The sequence below is a fragment of the Spinacia oleracea genome, chromosome 1, assembly GCF_020520425.1.
Source record: "Spinacia oleracea cultivar Varoflay chromosome 1, BTI_SOV_V1, whole genome shotgun sequence".
Classification (NCBI taxonomy): Eukaryota; Viridiplantae; Streptophyta; class Magnoliopsida; order Caryophyllales; family Amaranthaceae; genus Spinacia; species Spinacia oleracea.
The window spans coordinates 136,112,269-136,125,614 of record NC_079487.1 but is presented as its reverse complement, the minus strand read 5'-3'; the positions used below and the strand labels follow the sequence as shown (position 1 = coordinate 136,125,614).

The window sequence follows — 13,346 nt, the reverse complement described above, 5'->3', positions numbered from 1 at the left end:
ATAAAAATAATAATAAATTATATTAATTATTAATAAATATTTTGTTATAAATAATAATAATAATAATAATAATAATAATAATAAGTAATATAATAATATAAGTATAAATAATAAGTAATATAATAATATAAATATAAATAATAAGTAATAAGTAATACAATAATGTAAATAATAATATAATTAATATTAATAATAGTAATAATAATATAAGTAATAATAATAATAATATATCATAATAATTATTATTATTAAAATAAATTAAATTAAATTAAATTAAATTAAAATGAATTGATTGAATTAAACTGAACTGAATTTAATGCTCCTGAACTGAACTGAACTGAACTGAACTGAATGATCCTGAACTGAACTGAACTGAACTGTCAAATAAGTCCTGAAGCTGAAATTAAGCCAAAAAGAACAGGGCCTAAGATCCTTTCCAAACCTTACACAACAAACTAAAATTAAGTGACTAAAAACCGCATGAGTAGCAGTGCCTTCGCTTGTTAACCCTTGAATCCTTGATTATTACCACGACTTTGTTTACAATATTGTTTAGAATTAGCAAGCCAAAGCCATTTCCGCTAATGCAGTATACAAGGATATAGAAAAGTGGAAATGTATAAATTTAAACGTACGAAATGATGTCATGATTCTAGGTTTTGGAAGGAGAAGATATTAGGGATATGATTCATGAGGCCTCCTAACTTGGGCCATTATCGTGTGGATCAAGGGACCCATCCTTTACTTACATAATAACCTAAGCAAAAGTTGTGAAATTTGTTGTTACCTCAAATAGTTACAAGTAGTTGGCTTTTTTGAAATGAATGGAGTAAATAGTTACTTCATGTTTTACTACCTCTTTAAGTTTTAACAGGGGTTGGGGAATTGGAGATGTTTGGTTTAAAATGTGCAGATTGTAAGATTCTATAGAGCCCAAGTGTTAGTAGGATTAACAAATGTTGAATCTCAAGTAAAACAAAGTGGAGCCTTAATTGTTCTCAAATGACTGACTCCATTCTAAACTGGGCAATGCCTTAATTAGTTGATTACATTACATTACACTACTGCGGCAATGCACACCATAAATAAGCACCTTCTAGAAACCTTTACTTGCATATTTTGTACAGAAATAACTTGACTTCACCTTCTAGTTACTTGGCTAGTTGCCTACTACCACCACCACCTTGTTACTTTACTACCAAGATATTAGATATGGCAGGATGATGTCCCCCTCTAACACCTACTACTTTTATGCTTGTATGTATGTGTAAGTGATCATTATCCCTAAATAATTACAAGCTCAAATCAACAATACATACCATATTCTGCAAAGCACAAGATACGATCATTCAGCAACGGAGTACTATGCAAGTGTTCTCATCTACAAGTATGTTTCTATCCACAACCTGCATACAAAAACTAGACCATTTCAGATGAGCTATGTCTTCGTCAAATAGTTGAAATTTATTCTACCTGCGCCATGGGATGGAAAATCACAGGGATAAACTTAACCACGATTTATCAACATACATAACATAGGACCAACATATTCAACGTGTCCCAAAATTGTTCATAAACAGAAAGTAAGCAATGTCACTCCACAGAGGTCTACACAAAGTGTTACATTTGTCTATAAACAATACGAAAACTCGATCAGTTATAGTTCACGGAGAGAATCCACTACAAACAATTGTACCTGTTCCAAAATAGAAAACAACAGAGGAATAAGCTGCTTAAAACACGGGAATATGAAAATTAGATTCCGAGCTCCCAATAGACAGGATGTAAATAGGTGATGTAGACACATGAATTAGCAAAGTAAACAATGTGATAAACTCGGTAAGGAAAAGAGTTTGGTCGGGATTTCATAGCAGTATGTGAAATGTCCTAAGCAACAAGCTCCTTGTAAGCAACAAACCACTCAAACAATATCTCATAATACATTCCAAGGTACTTGCTATGCCAACAAACCACCCAGCGCGGCAGTTCAACAAATATTACTACATTGGTCAACGGATTTAGGTCCATTTATTGCACCATAAGGAAATTTATGTAGCTATGGGTCAAGGAAGCTAAAAAGTGATAACACAAGTATATATTATGCTATGACTAAACTCTGATTAACAGAAATTCATTTTGAATTCTCTGGGTAACCATGTTTGCAAGTAGCATTACTCTTTAGCACCAAATCCAAACATCTCATAATTCAACACAGTGAACTATGAACAGATAATCAATATTGTGCTAAGGCATGCTACAGCAAACAAGTTCCATTAGACAAGGGGTAGAGCAAAAGCCGAGAAGGGAACTTTAAAAACTTGTGTAAAAATTAGCTCTGTTAGTTACACCATAATATTAGGATACATAAAATAACGAATTAAAAAAACTAAATGCAACAGTAAGGAAGTTGATTTGTCATTTTAGGGTATAACTTTAGCCACAAATCTATTCAATGTTTGAAGAGGATGAACTATTGCTTTCTGAGAGATAGATCACTTAGAAAGTAGATGGGATTAGACATAAAAACAAGTTTACATCAAACTGTCTCGACCTGATTATTCATTCTTTGGTTCCAATAAGAAGATACTCAAAGTTGACTCAAACACGACCAAAAGGCTCAAAGTTGACTCAAACACGACCAAAAGGCTCAAAGATGTGGAGTGAGCATGTTATAAATGCCACATGACCTTCTAGTTTACAGACTAGTTTGACACGTCCCTAACCAAACAATTTAACCATGAAGCCTAGGAAAAGCATTTCTTGGACATTATGACAAGTGGACTCGACCAGAAAGTAAGCCACTCTAGTAAATTCATATCCCAAACTCAGCTTCTCTGATCAACTGCACTAGTCTTACAGCCAGTTTGACAGGGAGTAATGGTAATGGTCACGAAGTTGCATGTAATGCTCATGCCTTTGGTAATGCAAAACCATCCCCCAATAAGTGTTTTTCTTCATAAAGTTCCATCACCACCCACCTAAGTGATAATGCACGGTAGTAAATATTATAAAGGAAAAGTGACATTTGGGGAGGACAAGCAATACCATAGACATTGACAAAGGACTTTATTTACAGTACTGCATACAAATTAATAAATAAGTATCACAAATTATTACCACCTACCAAACGGGCAGTTAATCATATAATGCCATCTATATATCTGGACAACCCACACCCCGCCAAGGGAAAGATCATTTCTCCCACAGGAAGGTTGTGTACACTTCATGGTATAATGAGAAATGGAAGTGAGAATGTCTTCCAGAAATCGGTTTACTGTAAGTGACAACTATGTCTATTACTCTTAATGTTTATTGCTTATCCATTTCATATATCAAGGAAAGCTGAATGTCACATCCGTGGCTTTGCATAATGGAGTAAAAGTTTTCTCACTCTTTCACCTAGAGGCGCATAACCACCAACCTCAATATCCAAATCCAACATATCCAAACAAGGGAAAAACAAAAAAGATAGAGACTAGACTCCAACTTTTTTGTCCCATAGAGAATGATTTAAAGCAATGGAATCTTCATTACATTGTCTTAAGACATGTTAAACTCCGTTAGCCAGTTAATGTGATCAACAAGATAGCACCATAAAAGTCAAAAGCTCATTGGACGTAGCGCACTAAGTAACACCACAAATATCACATCATGTAGCACTTCTAGTGATGAGTCAACTAATTCCTGAAAACATCATTTTCCAACTTGGGCTGAGTCTATTGCAATTCATAATTGAGTACATCAAGCAAACAAAAAAACTTGCACTGCTAAAACTGTTATCATAGTTTACTAGTCTAATCCATCGAGGATATTAGGAAATTAATTGGACATCCAGATTCAACTAGACCTCCAGAGGCATTAAGCATGTATCCAGCAAGGACACTCAACTATGCGCATGACAATTGGGACAGTTTGAATGGAAAATATTTTTGAAAGTACCTCAGAAAGGCCAAGTCCGACCGACCTCCAGCGGTCCAGCCAGATACCAGCAGTTCTACATCCCATGTCTAGGCAACACAATCACACTATATATCGTCTCTAATCAAATGAGACTTAGATCTAGGTAATATACATGCTTCAGATAGTAGGCAAAAGAATTAATCTACCCACATGACTGGAACTACATCCGAATTTTCGCTTTTCTATTCAATTCAATATAAAATCATAACACTGAGATACAGGCTCCTACCTCCATTTTCATGATAACAGGCAAAGAATAAGAAGAGAACTGTTACTTGGCTTCCCTATCGAATGCCGAAAAATATAATAGTTAGTGTGATATTTATGTTGACTGCAGATTCAAGGTAGAAAACACTTAACCGTGGACTACAGTCTACAGTGCATCAGTAACATGATCCATATTAGCCTAAGCAAGAAAAGACGGTAGGAAACATGAAAGGAAAAAAGAAGTTGAGATAAATAGAAAGAAAAATATACGAAAGAACCGATATAGAGCATGAGAAATAAACCAAGCATCCTGACAACAATACTAAATTCCTGACACGATAGAGAATCTTTTAGTTTCTGGGACATAAGATCAACTGCATCTATAAGTTAGAAATATGGAAATGCAGCATGTACTTTAAACAAGCATATTAGCAGCTTAAGCTTTTAAGTCCACACAACCAAAAGACTCAAGTATCTATCAGGTGATTCAGGTCTAGGGTATTAGAAGGGAAGGAAAAGAAAGTCAAAGACAGCCTTTTTCTGATTTCTATAAAAGAGAAGCTAATGAGGGAACAAAGGCAGAAATCTAGAATTGTTTACCTGATAAGAATCATTTCCCATCTCCCAGAATCCATACAAACTCACCTGCAGAGAATAGACAATAAGTAAGCAGAACATAAGTAATGCAAATATAAGAATTTGTCTGATGAGTACATGCCTACATGGTATATGCGGGTGTCTCATAGCTGTTCGATGATATAGTACCCTAGACTTAATCCCTCCCTGCTTGGACTGAGGTGTTGAAGTACTTGCAATTAAACAATCGCCTAGGCGCCTAATATGGTTATTATTTGATTTTTTTTGTATTTGATGATTGTACAGTTTAACTTCATGGGATAACCTTCTGAAAGTATGAAACAAATTAATCTATGCTGCATGGGAAGTTTCAGATGTGGGAGTTAGACATCGATGTTAAAGTACATGGAAGCGCGTTAGCCTTTTCTTTTACTGAAACGTAATGATGGACAGTAGAAATTGAAGGGGTGGGATTGGTCTGTGTGGTCCGTCAATGCTTCTGCCCCCTCCTATACTCCTAGTAAAGGGTAACCCAGTCCTTCCATCATCATTCCTGTGGGAAGGCAGTTGGCAATTTTATCAACGACACCCAATGACCTTATTGAGATCCTTTGATCTAAGGCACAAATTTGTAAACTGAAGTTCTGTTTATCTTTTTCTCTTGATTCGACATTTCATGTTCTCTTGATTGGCTTAACCATATTGCAAAACTTAAGGCATTCTTATTGTCTCAATTATGTCCTTTGCAAATACAATTTGGAGTCCATCCAGATCATAGTTTCTCCACTTTGGCTTCTTTTCATATCTCCAACATCGTAAGTTCACAACTCTCCATTCAATGGACTGGCAACCCCTGATATTGGCACGGATACATCATCAACAACAACAACAACAAAGCCTTAGTTCCAAAATGAGCACTGGATACATCAAAATGATCATAATAGATTCCCATCTTTATCCCCGCTAGCTGCCACTTCCACCATACTGTATGCAACTGCTATGCATATTAACTAAGTGGGCTGCATAGAAGTCTCAGTTTTCGTTCACGCCTCTCTTTGTTAAGTAAGGCCTTTCTAGACCTTTATGTGACTAACTAGTGGGTTTTATGGTTCCGGACAAACTTATATGACCCCAGATGCATCCCCTAAAATTATGGAAATTTTCTACTGGGTCTTGAAAATCTCTTAAGAGTTGTCAAAAAGGGTGTATACAACCTTCATTTTTGAGACAAACTTTACTTTCTCGAACCACAAAAGGTTAGAGATTTGAATGCTTCCCATAAACCCAATATTCCCCAAGAGAACTAACGGAAGGTTAAAACCATCTACTTCGGCTATAACCTAATAGTTTAGCCAGTTTTCATTAACGCCTCGCTTGGTTGGATATCAAGACCTTTCCGAGCATTTATGTGACCAACTATTTGGTTTTTATGGTTCTAAACAATCTTATATTACCCTAGATGCATCCCCCCATATTTTGGGATTTTTCAAAACCCATCATGCAAGTCTCTAAAATTTGTACGAAAATAGTGTATGTCTCCAGTTTTGCGACAATTTTGACTTTCTCATACTATGAAAGTTAAGAGGTTCGAAGGCTTATGTGGATCTTATGAGATCACGAGAGGACGAAGGTTACAACCATATACTTCGTCTCTAACCTATTAGTTTAGCCGATTTTCTTTCACGTCTTGCTTTGTTAAATAAAGGCTTAGCCTTTATGTGACCAACTATTGGGTTTTTATGGTTCAAGACAACCTTATATGGCCCTAGATGCATCCCCCATAGTTTGGGATTTTCAATTTTGAATCTCCAAAAATCTCCAAACTATGTCCATAATAGTCAGTTTTGGGAGAATGTTGACTTTCTCCGACCCAAAAAGTTAAGAGATATGAAGGCTTTCCCATAAGACCTCGGGAGGACTATTGGAAGGTTACAACCATTTCGTTCGGCTCTAACCTATTAGTTTAACCGATTTTCGTTCACGACCCACTTTTTTAAAAAGACATTTATAGCCTTATAGGCCTTTATGTACAAACTATTGGATTTTATGGTTCTAAAACAATGTTATACAACATTATATGACCCCAAGTGCATCCTCCCCCCAAGATTTTGGGAGTTTTCAAACCAGGTCCAAAAAGTAACTAAAATTATCCAAAGTAGTGTAATTTAGCCTTTATTCTTGGAAAAATTTTGACTTTCTCAGCCTAGAAAAATTAGAGGTACGAAGGTTTCCCATGGTCCCCATGAGACCTTAAGAAAATTATTGGAAGGTTACAACTTACAACCATCTACGTCGACTCTAACCTATTAGTTTAGCCAATTTTCGTTCACACCTTGCTTTGTAAATCAAGGCTTTTCTGAGCATTTATGTGATTAACTAGTGAGTTTTATAGTTCCGGGTAACCTTATATGACTCCTATATGCATCCATAGATTTTGGAAGTTTTGCGATCCAAGTCCCCGTCTCTATAAAGTGTCCAAAATATGTATACTTTTGGGACAATTTTGACTTCCAGTGACTTGGAACTAGTGAGTTTTTATAGTTCCAGGTAACCTTATATGACTCCTATACATAGATAAAAAATGCGGTATCGGTCACGGTTGCGGGATCAGTCGCGGAGTCTCGGTCGCGGAAATGATGCGTTAGTCGCGTACCGTGTCGTGGTTGTCGCGTAGGAATTGGAATTTTGAAATAGAAGCCCCATGTCAGCCTCACTCACTACCTACCCTAGTCCCCTCCCCTAAACCGTACACATGACCTAAAATGAATTTCTTTGTCTACCTTCTCTTTTCTCTCTTGTTTTGGATTTGAAAATGGAGGTCTCTACTATATTTTAGTGGAGTTTCTCCATTTCTTTCCTTTTCCCTTTCTTTTTGTTCAAAACATGGGGAATTCGGCTGAAAACCGAGTAGATGTGAGGTTAATAACGTTTAACGCGGACAAAATTCGTTCGAATCGGTTAAAACGGCCGAGATCTCGCCGTTTTTAAAAACACATTTACAACTCGGGATATCTCGTATCGCCAGCCTCCAAAACCTTGTTAACTCGGGCGATATGAGTTAACTCGGGCTAGTTTTTACACCATGCTCCTATATGCATCCATAGATTTTGGAAGTTTTGCGATCCAAGTCCCGTCTCTATAAAGTGTCCAAAATATGTATACTTTTGGGACAATTTTGACTTCCAGTGACTCGGAAAGGTTAGAGATTCGAAGACTATCTATAGACCCATTACTCCATGAGACCCTAAGAGGATTATTGGAAGGTCACAACCATCTACTTTAGCTCTAACCAATTAGTTCCTATTACTTTAGCCAGTTTTCGAGGTCTGGAGGCACCCGTGGACCCCATAAGACACAATGAGTACTATTAGGAGGTTTCAACCATCTATTTCGGTTTTAAACTATTAGTTTAGCCAGTTTTCGATCAAACCATGCTTTGTTGTATCAAGGCTTTTCTGAGCTATTATGTGGCCAACTATTGGTATTTTATGGTTCCAAACAATCTTATATGACCCCAGATGCATCCCCTTACATTTTGGGAGTTTTCCAATCAAGGACTCGAATGTCTCTAAAATTTGACCATTTTTTGGAGAATTTTGAGTTACTCGGACTATTGGAAGGTTTTCCATGGACCCCAGGAGGACTGTTGGAAGTTATTAACCATGTACTTCGGCTGTAATCTATTAAGTTTACCATTTTTTGTTCACCCCTTGCTTTGTTGAATCAAAACCTTTCTGAGACTGTTTTTTTAAATCAACTAGTGGGTTCTTATAGTTCCAAACAACCTATATGACCCCATATGCATCCCCTAAATTAAGAAAGTTCTCAAAATTTAGTGTATTATACGAGAGCTCCTCTTGATTGACAATTGAGATGAAGTCATGAAATTATTCTACACCTTAGCTTTACCTCTTAAAAAGACATTAGTAAGGAGTAGTGCTTAATCTTGCTAGTTGCAACCAAGAAACATCAAGTTGACTAGAATTGTCAGGAGAAGGGCACAAGGCTACACGCATATTCTTACATAAGGGTGCTACAAGTTTCACAATATACTATCTAGAGTATCTACGGCATTACAATCAAGATAAATAATAAGATAATACTTAGCTGCCAGAAATAATAGAATGCAACTAAAACTTAAAAGGCATGGGAGTTTAGTTTTAGACAATGCACAACTCACGAGGAGTATATCTCCATTAGAGCATTCTGCAGAACTTAACTCTTGACATAATAAGTTCAAGTTGCTGATATAAGAAAGAGTCATACCTGTATTCGATATGAAGAAAAGCAAGTAACCCTGCACCACCTTAAGTCAAGAGACACGCTGCTTTGGAGCTAATAAAACACTAAGGATTCAGGAAACGTTCTTTTTTTCAAAGAACTATCGCCTTCACATACTTATCCCCAGTTAAATAGCATAGCCTTACAGCTAACACACCTTGAGTCCCATGGGGCTAAACACGGACTTGTCTTCAAGAAGAATGACACTGCTGCATCATCTGAATTTCATATAAAGCATCCACTGTCAATATGATACGTGATGGGAAAACAAATATAGGATTCCATGGTGTTATCAACTTATCATCCGTAGGAATATTAAATTCAGATGAGCATATTCTACATTCAATGACAATCCTAAACAGTAACCTGTTAAAAAAAGACTAGGGAGAAAGATAGAAGGCAAGGGTCTCCAAAAGGCCTTAGTACCAAGAAAGGGGCAGTTCAACAAATAAATAAATAGGAGATATAAAAATATATCAGAAATGTAACATAAAAAGGAGATATAAATATATGGAAAAATTGGAAAATCAAATCTTATTCTTGTTACTATCCTTTTACTATATTCAGCATTGCTGATCCAACATCAACATGTGTTCTACATTCATGAACAACAATCATTCATAATGCTAGGAGTAGATACAGAATATACTTAATCTGGATACCAGAGGTGCCAGGCCCTCAAATAAAGAGCAGAACTTGCCTTTAAAATTACTACCTTTGTTCTAGTAGTTTAGAACACTTTGAAAGCTTATCACATATTTCGAAGTGGACTAAAAAATTAGGTTGGGGAGAACAAAGATTCTACATTGCATATGATTCTGCCAATATTAAAACATGTCAACCTCTGAACTTTCAAGTTTAAGATGGCTCCATGAACGCAATAAAAATTGAAATTTCAGAAGAAGAAAAAAAAAGGTACATAAATACGATGGAGAAGACACCGATTAATATCTAGAAATATCATATGTACGGATGTATCAGGGATTCAGGTGCTATTACTTCAACATATTTGGATATCAGTTTAGTTGACAAGAAATCTTATGCAAATTATACATGAAAACAGATTTAGGGTGCATGTTTGGTTGCGTCAAAAAGTTGGAATTCAACTATCTCAATAGTCAATAATTTGCAATTTTCTCATTTTAAGCAGCATTTCTTAATAATTTAATAATGTGAAATCTGTTTCTAAAGATAGTGCAACTCCTAGTGCAACCGTGCCGTACAAGCAGATTCTAGTGCAACCAAAGGAAACCTAAGATTATCATCATGATCTACTGACAAAATAAAGGGTAGGGTGTATTGGTGACTTGGTGTAACGTTCTAGTCTGTAAACCATGCGTGCTTGAACTGAGACAAATATCAACCAACCACAACAATAACAATGACTACCAACTGCCACCAGCAAATCTAGGGAAGTCCAAAACGTATGCAGGCTTACACCTATCAAGAATAAACTAGTCCTGAAGCTACTAATCAGAAGACCCTTGAATAAATATAAATCTCAACCACAGTCATGTCTTGCACCAGCAACAGATAAGGTTCTAGTAAGCACTTGCAGGAACTTACCACGTTGGTGACTTGAAACTTTTGACAAGTATTGACAATCCACTTGAATTTCTCTGATTCCATATCGAACATTATGTAAAACCAGATAATGTTCCATCGATGAGAAACTTTTGACTTAGAACCTTTTCAAAAACCAGTCAAGAAGATGACATATTTAATTCCCACAACACGCAATTTGTGATGTTCGGCAAGAATTCACCAATAATCACCACAGGAGCAGCTACCATCCTGAAAATGGTGGAACCGATTAATATCCCGGACAACAATTTCTCGCTGAACGACCTTTGATATAAGCTTGACTGCCGCATGGCAATCTGCACATATTCGGAGATTTTTAAGTATACGCACAGGACTACCCAGCGGTGTCCTAACTAAAGCAAAGGCCAAAGCTAATCTTTCACTATGTGACCACACGAAGCGCTCTTTTTCTTCATCTTCTACATCAAGCAGAACTACATTGCAATTAGCAATGTATCCTTCTCGGTAGATTCTCATCTTCAACCATTCAAGCATCCCCTTTATTAACCTAATATCAGGATGTGATGTATCACCTACACTGAAGTAATGTAAGTCACCCTGTATCTCAACCCAACTTAATCCTGGTTCTTTCTTCACTCCTTTCTTTTTCATGCTTTTCCTGACATGAGTTACATGCCCCCATCTCTTCACAGACGCATAAATATTAGATAGTAAAACATAAGCCGACTCATCCTGTGGCTCCATTTCAAGCACATGTTCAGCGGCAACCTTGCCTAGCTCGACATTCTTGTGTATGACACAAGCTCCGAGAACAGCACGCCATATCATAATACTAGGCTCAAACGGCATTTCCATAATCAATTTCATAGCTTTATCAAGATTGCCTGATCTCCCCAAAAGCCATACCATACATGTATAATGCTCTACACATGGTTCTATGCCATAGTCCCTGATCATTGAGGCGAAATAGGCTTGCCCTTCATCTAATAGTCCCATGTTGCTGCAAGCTGATAGAACACCAACGAAAGTTAACTTGTTTGGTTTACAGTCTGTTCTCTGCATCCTTTCAAACATTCTTAATGCCTCCTTACCAAGGCCATGCATGGCATATGCTGAAATAATAGCATTCCATGAAACTTCATCCCGTTTTTCCATTGAGTCAAATATTAAGCGAGCAGGCTTAATGTTTCCACACTTGGCATACATATCTATTAAAGAATTACCTACCACGCTATCTTTGTCAAATTTCGTCTTAACAGTAAACGCATGGATCTGCCTTCCAGAATCAGCTGCCGCTAAGCTGGCACAAGTACGTAGCGTACTAGAATATGTTACCTCAGTCGGCAGCACGTTGTGCTCAAGCATACATCTAAACATTATCAATGCTTTCTCGCCATCCCCTAATTGGCCATATCCGACAATCATAGTGTTCCAGGTGACATCATTTTTGTTTGCTGAGGCCTCAAACAATGCCAAAGAGTCCTCAATCCTTTCACACTTTGCATAAACATCCATAAGGGCATTAGAGACAAACACATTAGAATCAAGGCCAACCTTCATGACAATGCAGTGCATTTGCTTCCCCATATGCAAACTAGCCATACTTGCACAAGCCTGCAACATACTAGCCAAAGTAAACTGATTAGGCATGACGCAAGCTTTCCTCATCTGATGAAATATATCTACAGCCAAATCACTCCGGTCAGTCTGTGCACAGCGTGCAATCATAAAGCTCCAAGGGATCACATCCTTTTTCGGCATATCTTTAAACACTACCTCCGCTTCACAAAGGTCACCAAATTTAGTGTACAAGTCGAGGAGGGCAATGCCTACGTAGTTATCCTTCTCATAACCAGTTTTAAAAGCACACCCATGAATACTCTTCGCAGCACACACTCCCCCCAACCCAACAGAAGCCTTTAAGCCACTAGCCAAAGTGAAATTATTGGGCATGAAACCCACCCTCAGCATCTCCACATAAAGTTGCAACCCCTCCTCGAAGCAAGCATTCTCAGCATAGCCAGCCACCATTCCACTCCAAGAAATCATGTCTTTGAATAAAATCCCATCAAACACATCCCTCGCAATACCCACAAACCCACACATGGAATAGGAATCAATAAGAGCAGTGCCCACAAATGCATCACAATCCTGTCCAAGCTTGTAAATACAAGCATGAATATTCCAACCCAATTGCGGATATTCCATACTAACAAACAATTTCAAAACTGTAGTAAAAACAAAGGGATTCAACTCATGGCCTTCCCTGTGAATCATAGAGAAAAACGACAGAGCGTCGGTAAAGCGACCAGCTTTACCTAGTCCCTGAATTAAGGTAACCATTGAAATGGTGTTTCTTTCAGGCATTTCATCAAACAGTTTACATGCATGAGGGAGCAGGTCAGATTTGACGTAAAAATTGAGCAGAACATTGCGGGCAAAAAGGTCAAGACAATTACCTTTCTTCAGAATTTGACAATGAAAGGCTTGACCTTTGATAAGGTCATGATTTATCATACATTCTTGAATCGAACTTCCATAGAGGTAGGAATTGAGGTTCCCGGGTGAGAGAAAAGGCGTTGGTTTTGCATAATCTATGCAAATTTGTTGAGCAGCTTGGGCTGAAAAATACTTCCCTTTTGAAATAATCGAAGGTGGGTTGATGATACATGGCAGCCGCAGACCAGTTTGCCGCAACAATTTAATCATGCGCCCTAAAACTGGGTTGATGAAGCTTTGTTGGTTTGGATTGATGGGAGAGTAAAAACGGGGTGAGG

General features: G+C 37.3%; 1 protein-coding gene across 4 annotated transcripts; it reads right to left on the bottom strand.

The window, feature by feature from the left end:
- Positions 1–264: 264 nt before the first annotated feature.
- On the bottom strand, positions 265–13,346 carry LOC110785756 (putative pentatricopeptide repeat-containing protein At5g13230, mitochondrial). Of its 4 annotated transcripts, XM_056830976.1 has the most exons (5): positions 10,591–13,346; positions 9,010–9,242; positions 4,768–4,812; positions 1,320–1,406; positions 265–397 (listed from the first exon to the last, which is right to left on the bottom strand). In XM_056830976.1, exon 1 carries the CDS (start codon positions 13,276–13,278, stop codon positions 10,786–10,788), a length of 2,493 nt encoding a protein of 830 aa, XP_056686954.1. In that variant the 5' UTR covers positions 13,279–13,346; the 3' UTR covers positions 265–397; positions 1,320–1,406; positions 4,768–4,812; positions 9,010–9,242; positions 10,591–10,785. The 4 variants fall into 4 exon arrangements, with proteins under 4 accessions (XP_056686954.1, XP_056686957.1, XP_021845955.1 ...); XM_056830979.1 differs by lacking the exon at positions 265–397 and having other exon boundaries at positions 993–1,419; XM_021990263.2 differs by lacking the exon at positions 265–397 and having other exon boundaries at positions 993–1,406.

What these genes read in the sequence shown, in the direction of transcription:
- LOC110785756 (XM_056830976.1), bottom strand. Translation starts at nt 13,278, where the DNA reads ATGATTAAATTGTTGCGGCAAACTGGTCTGCGGCTGCCATGTATCATC.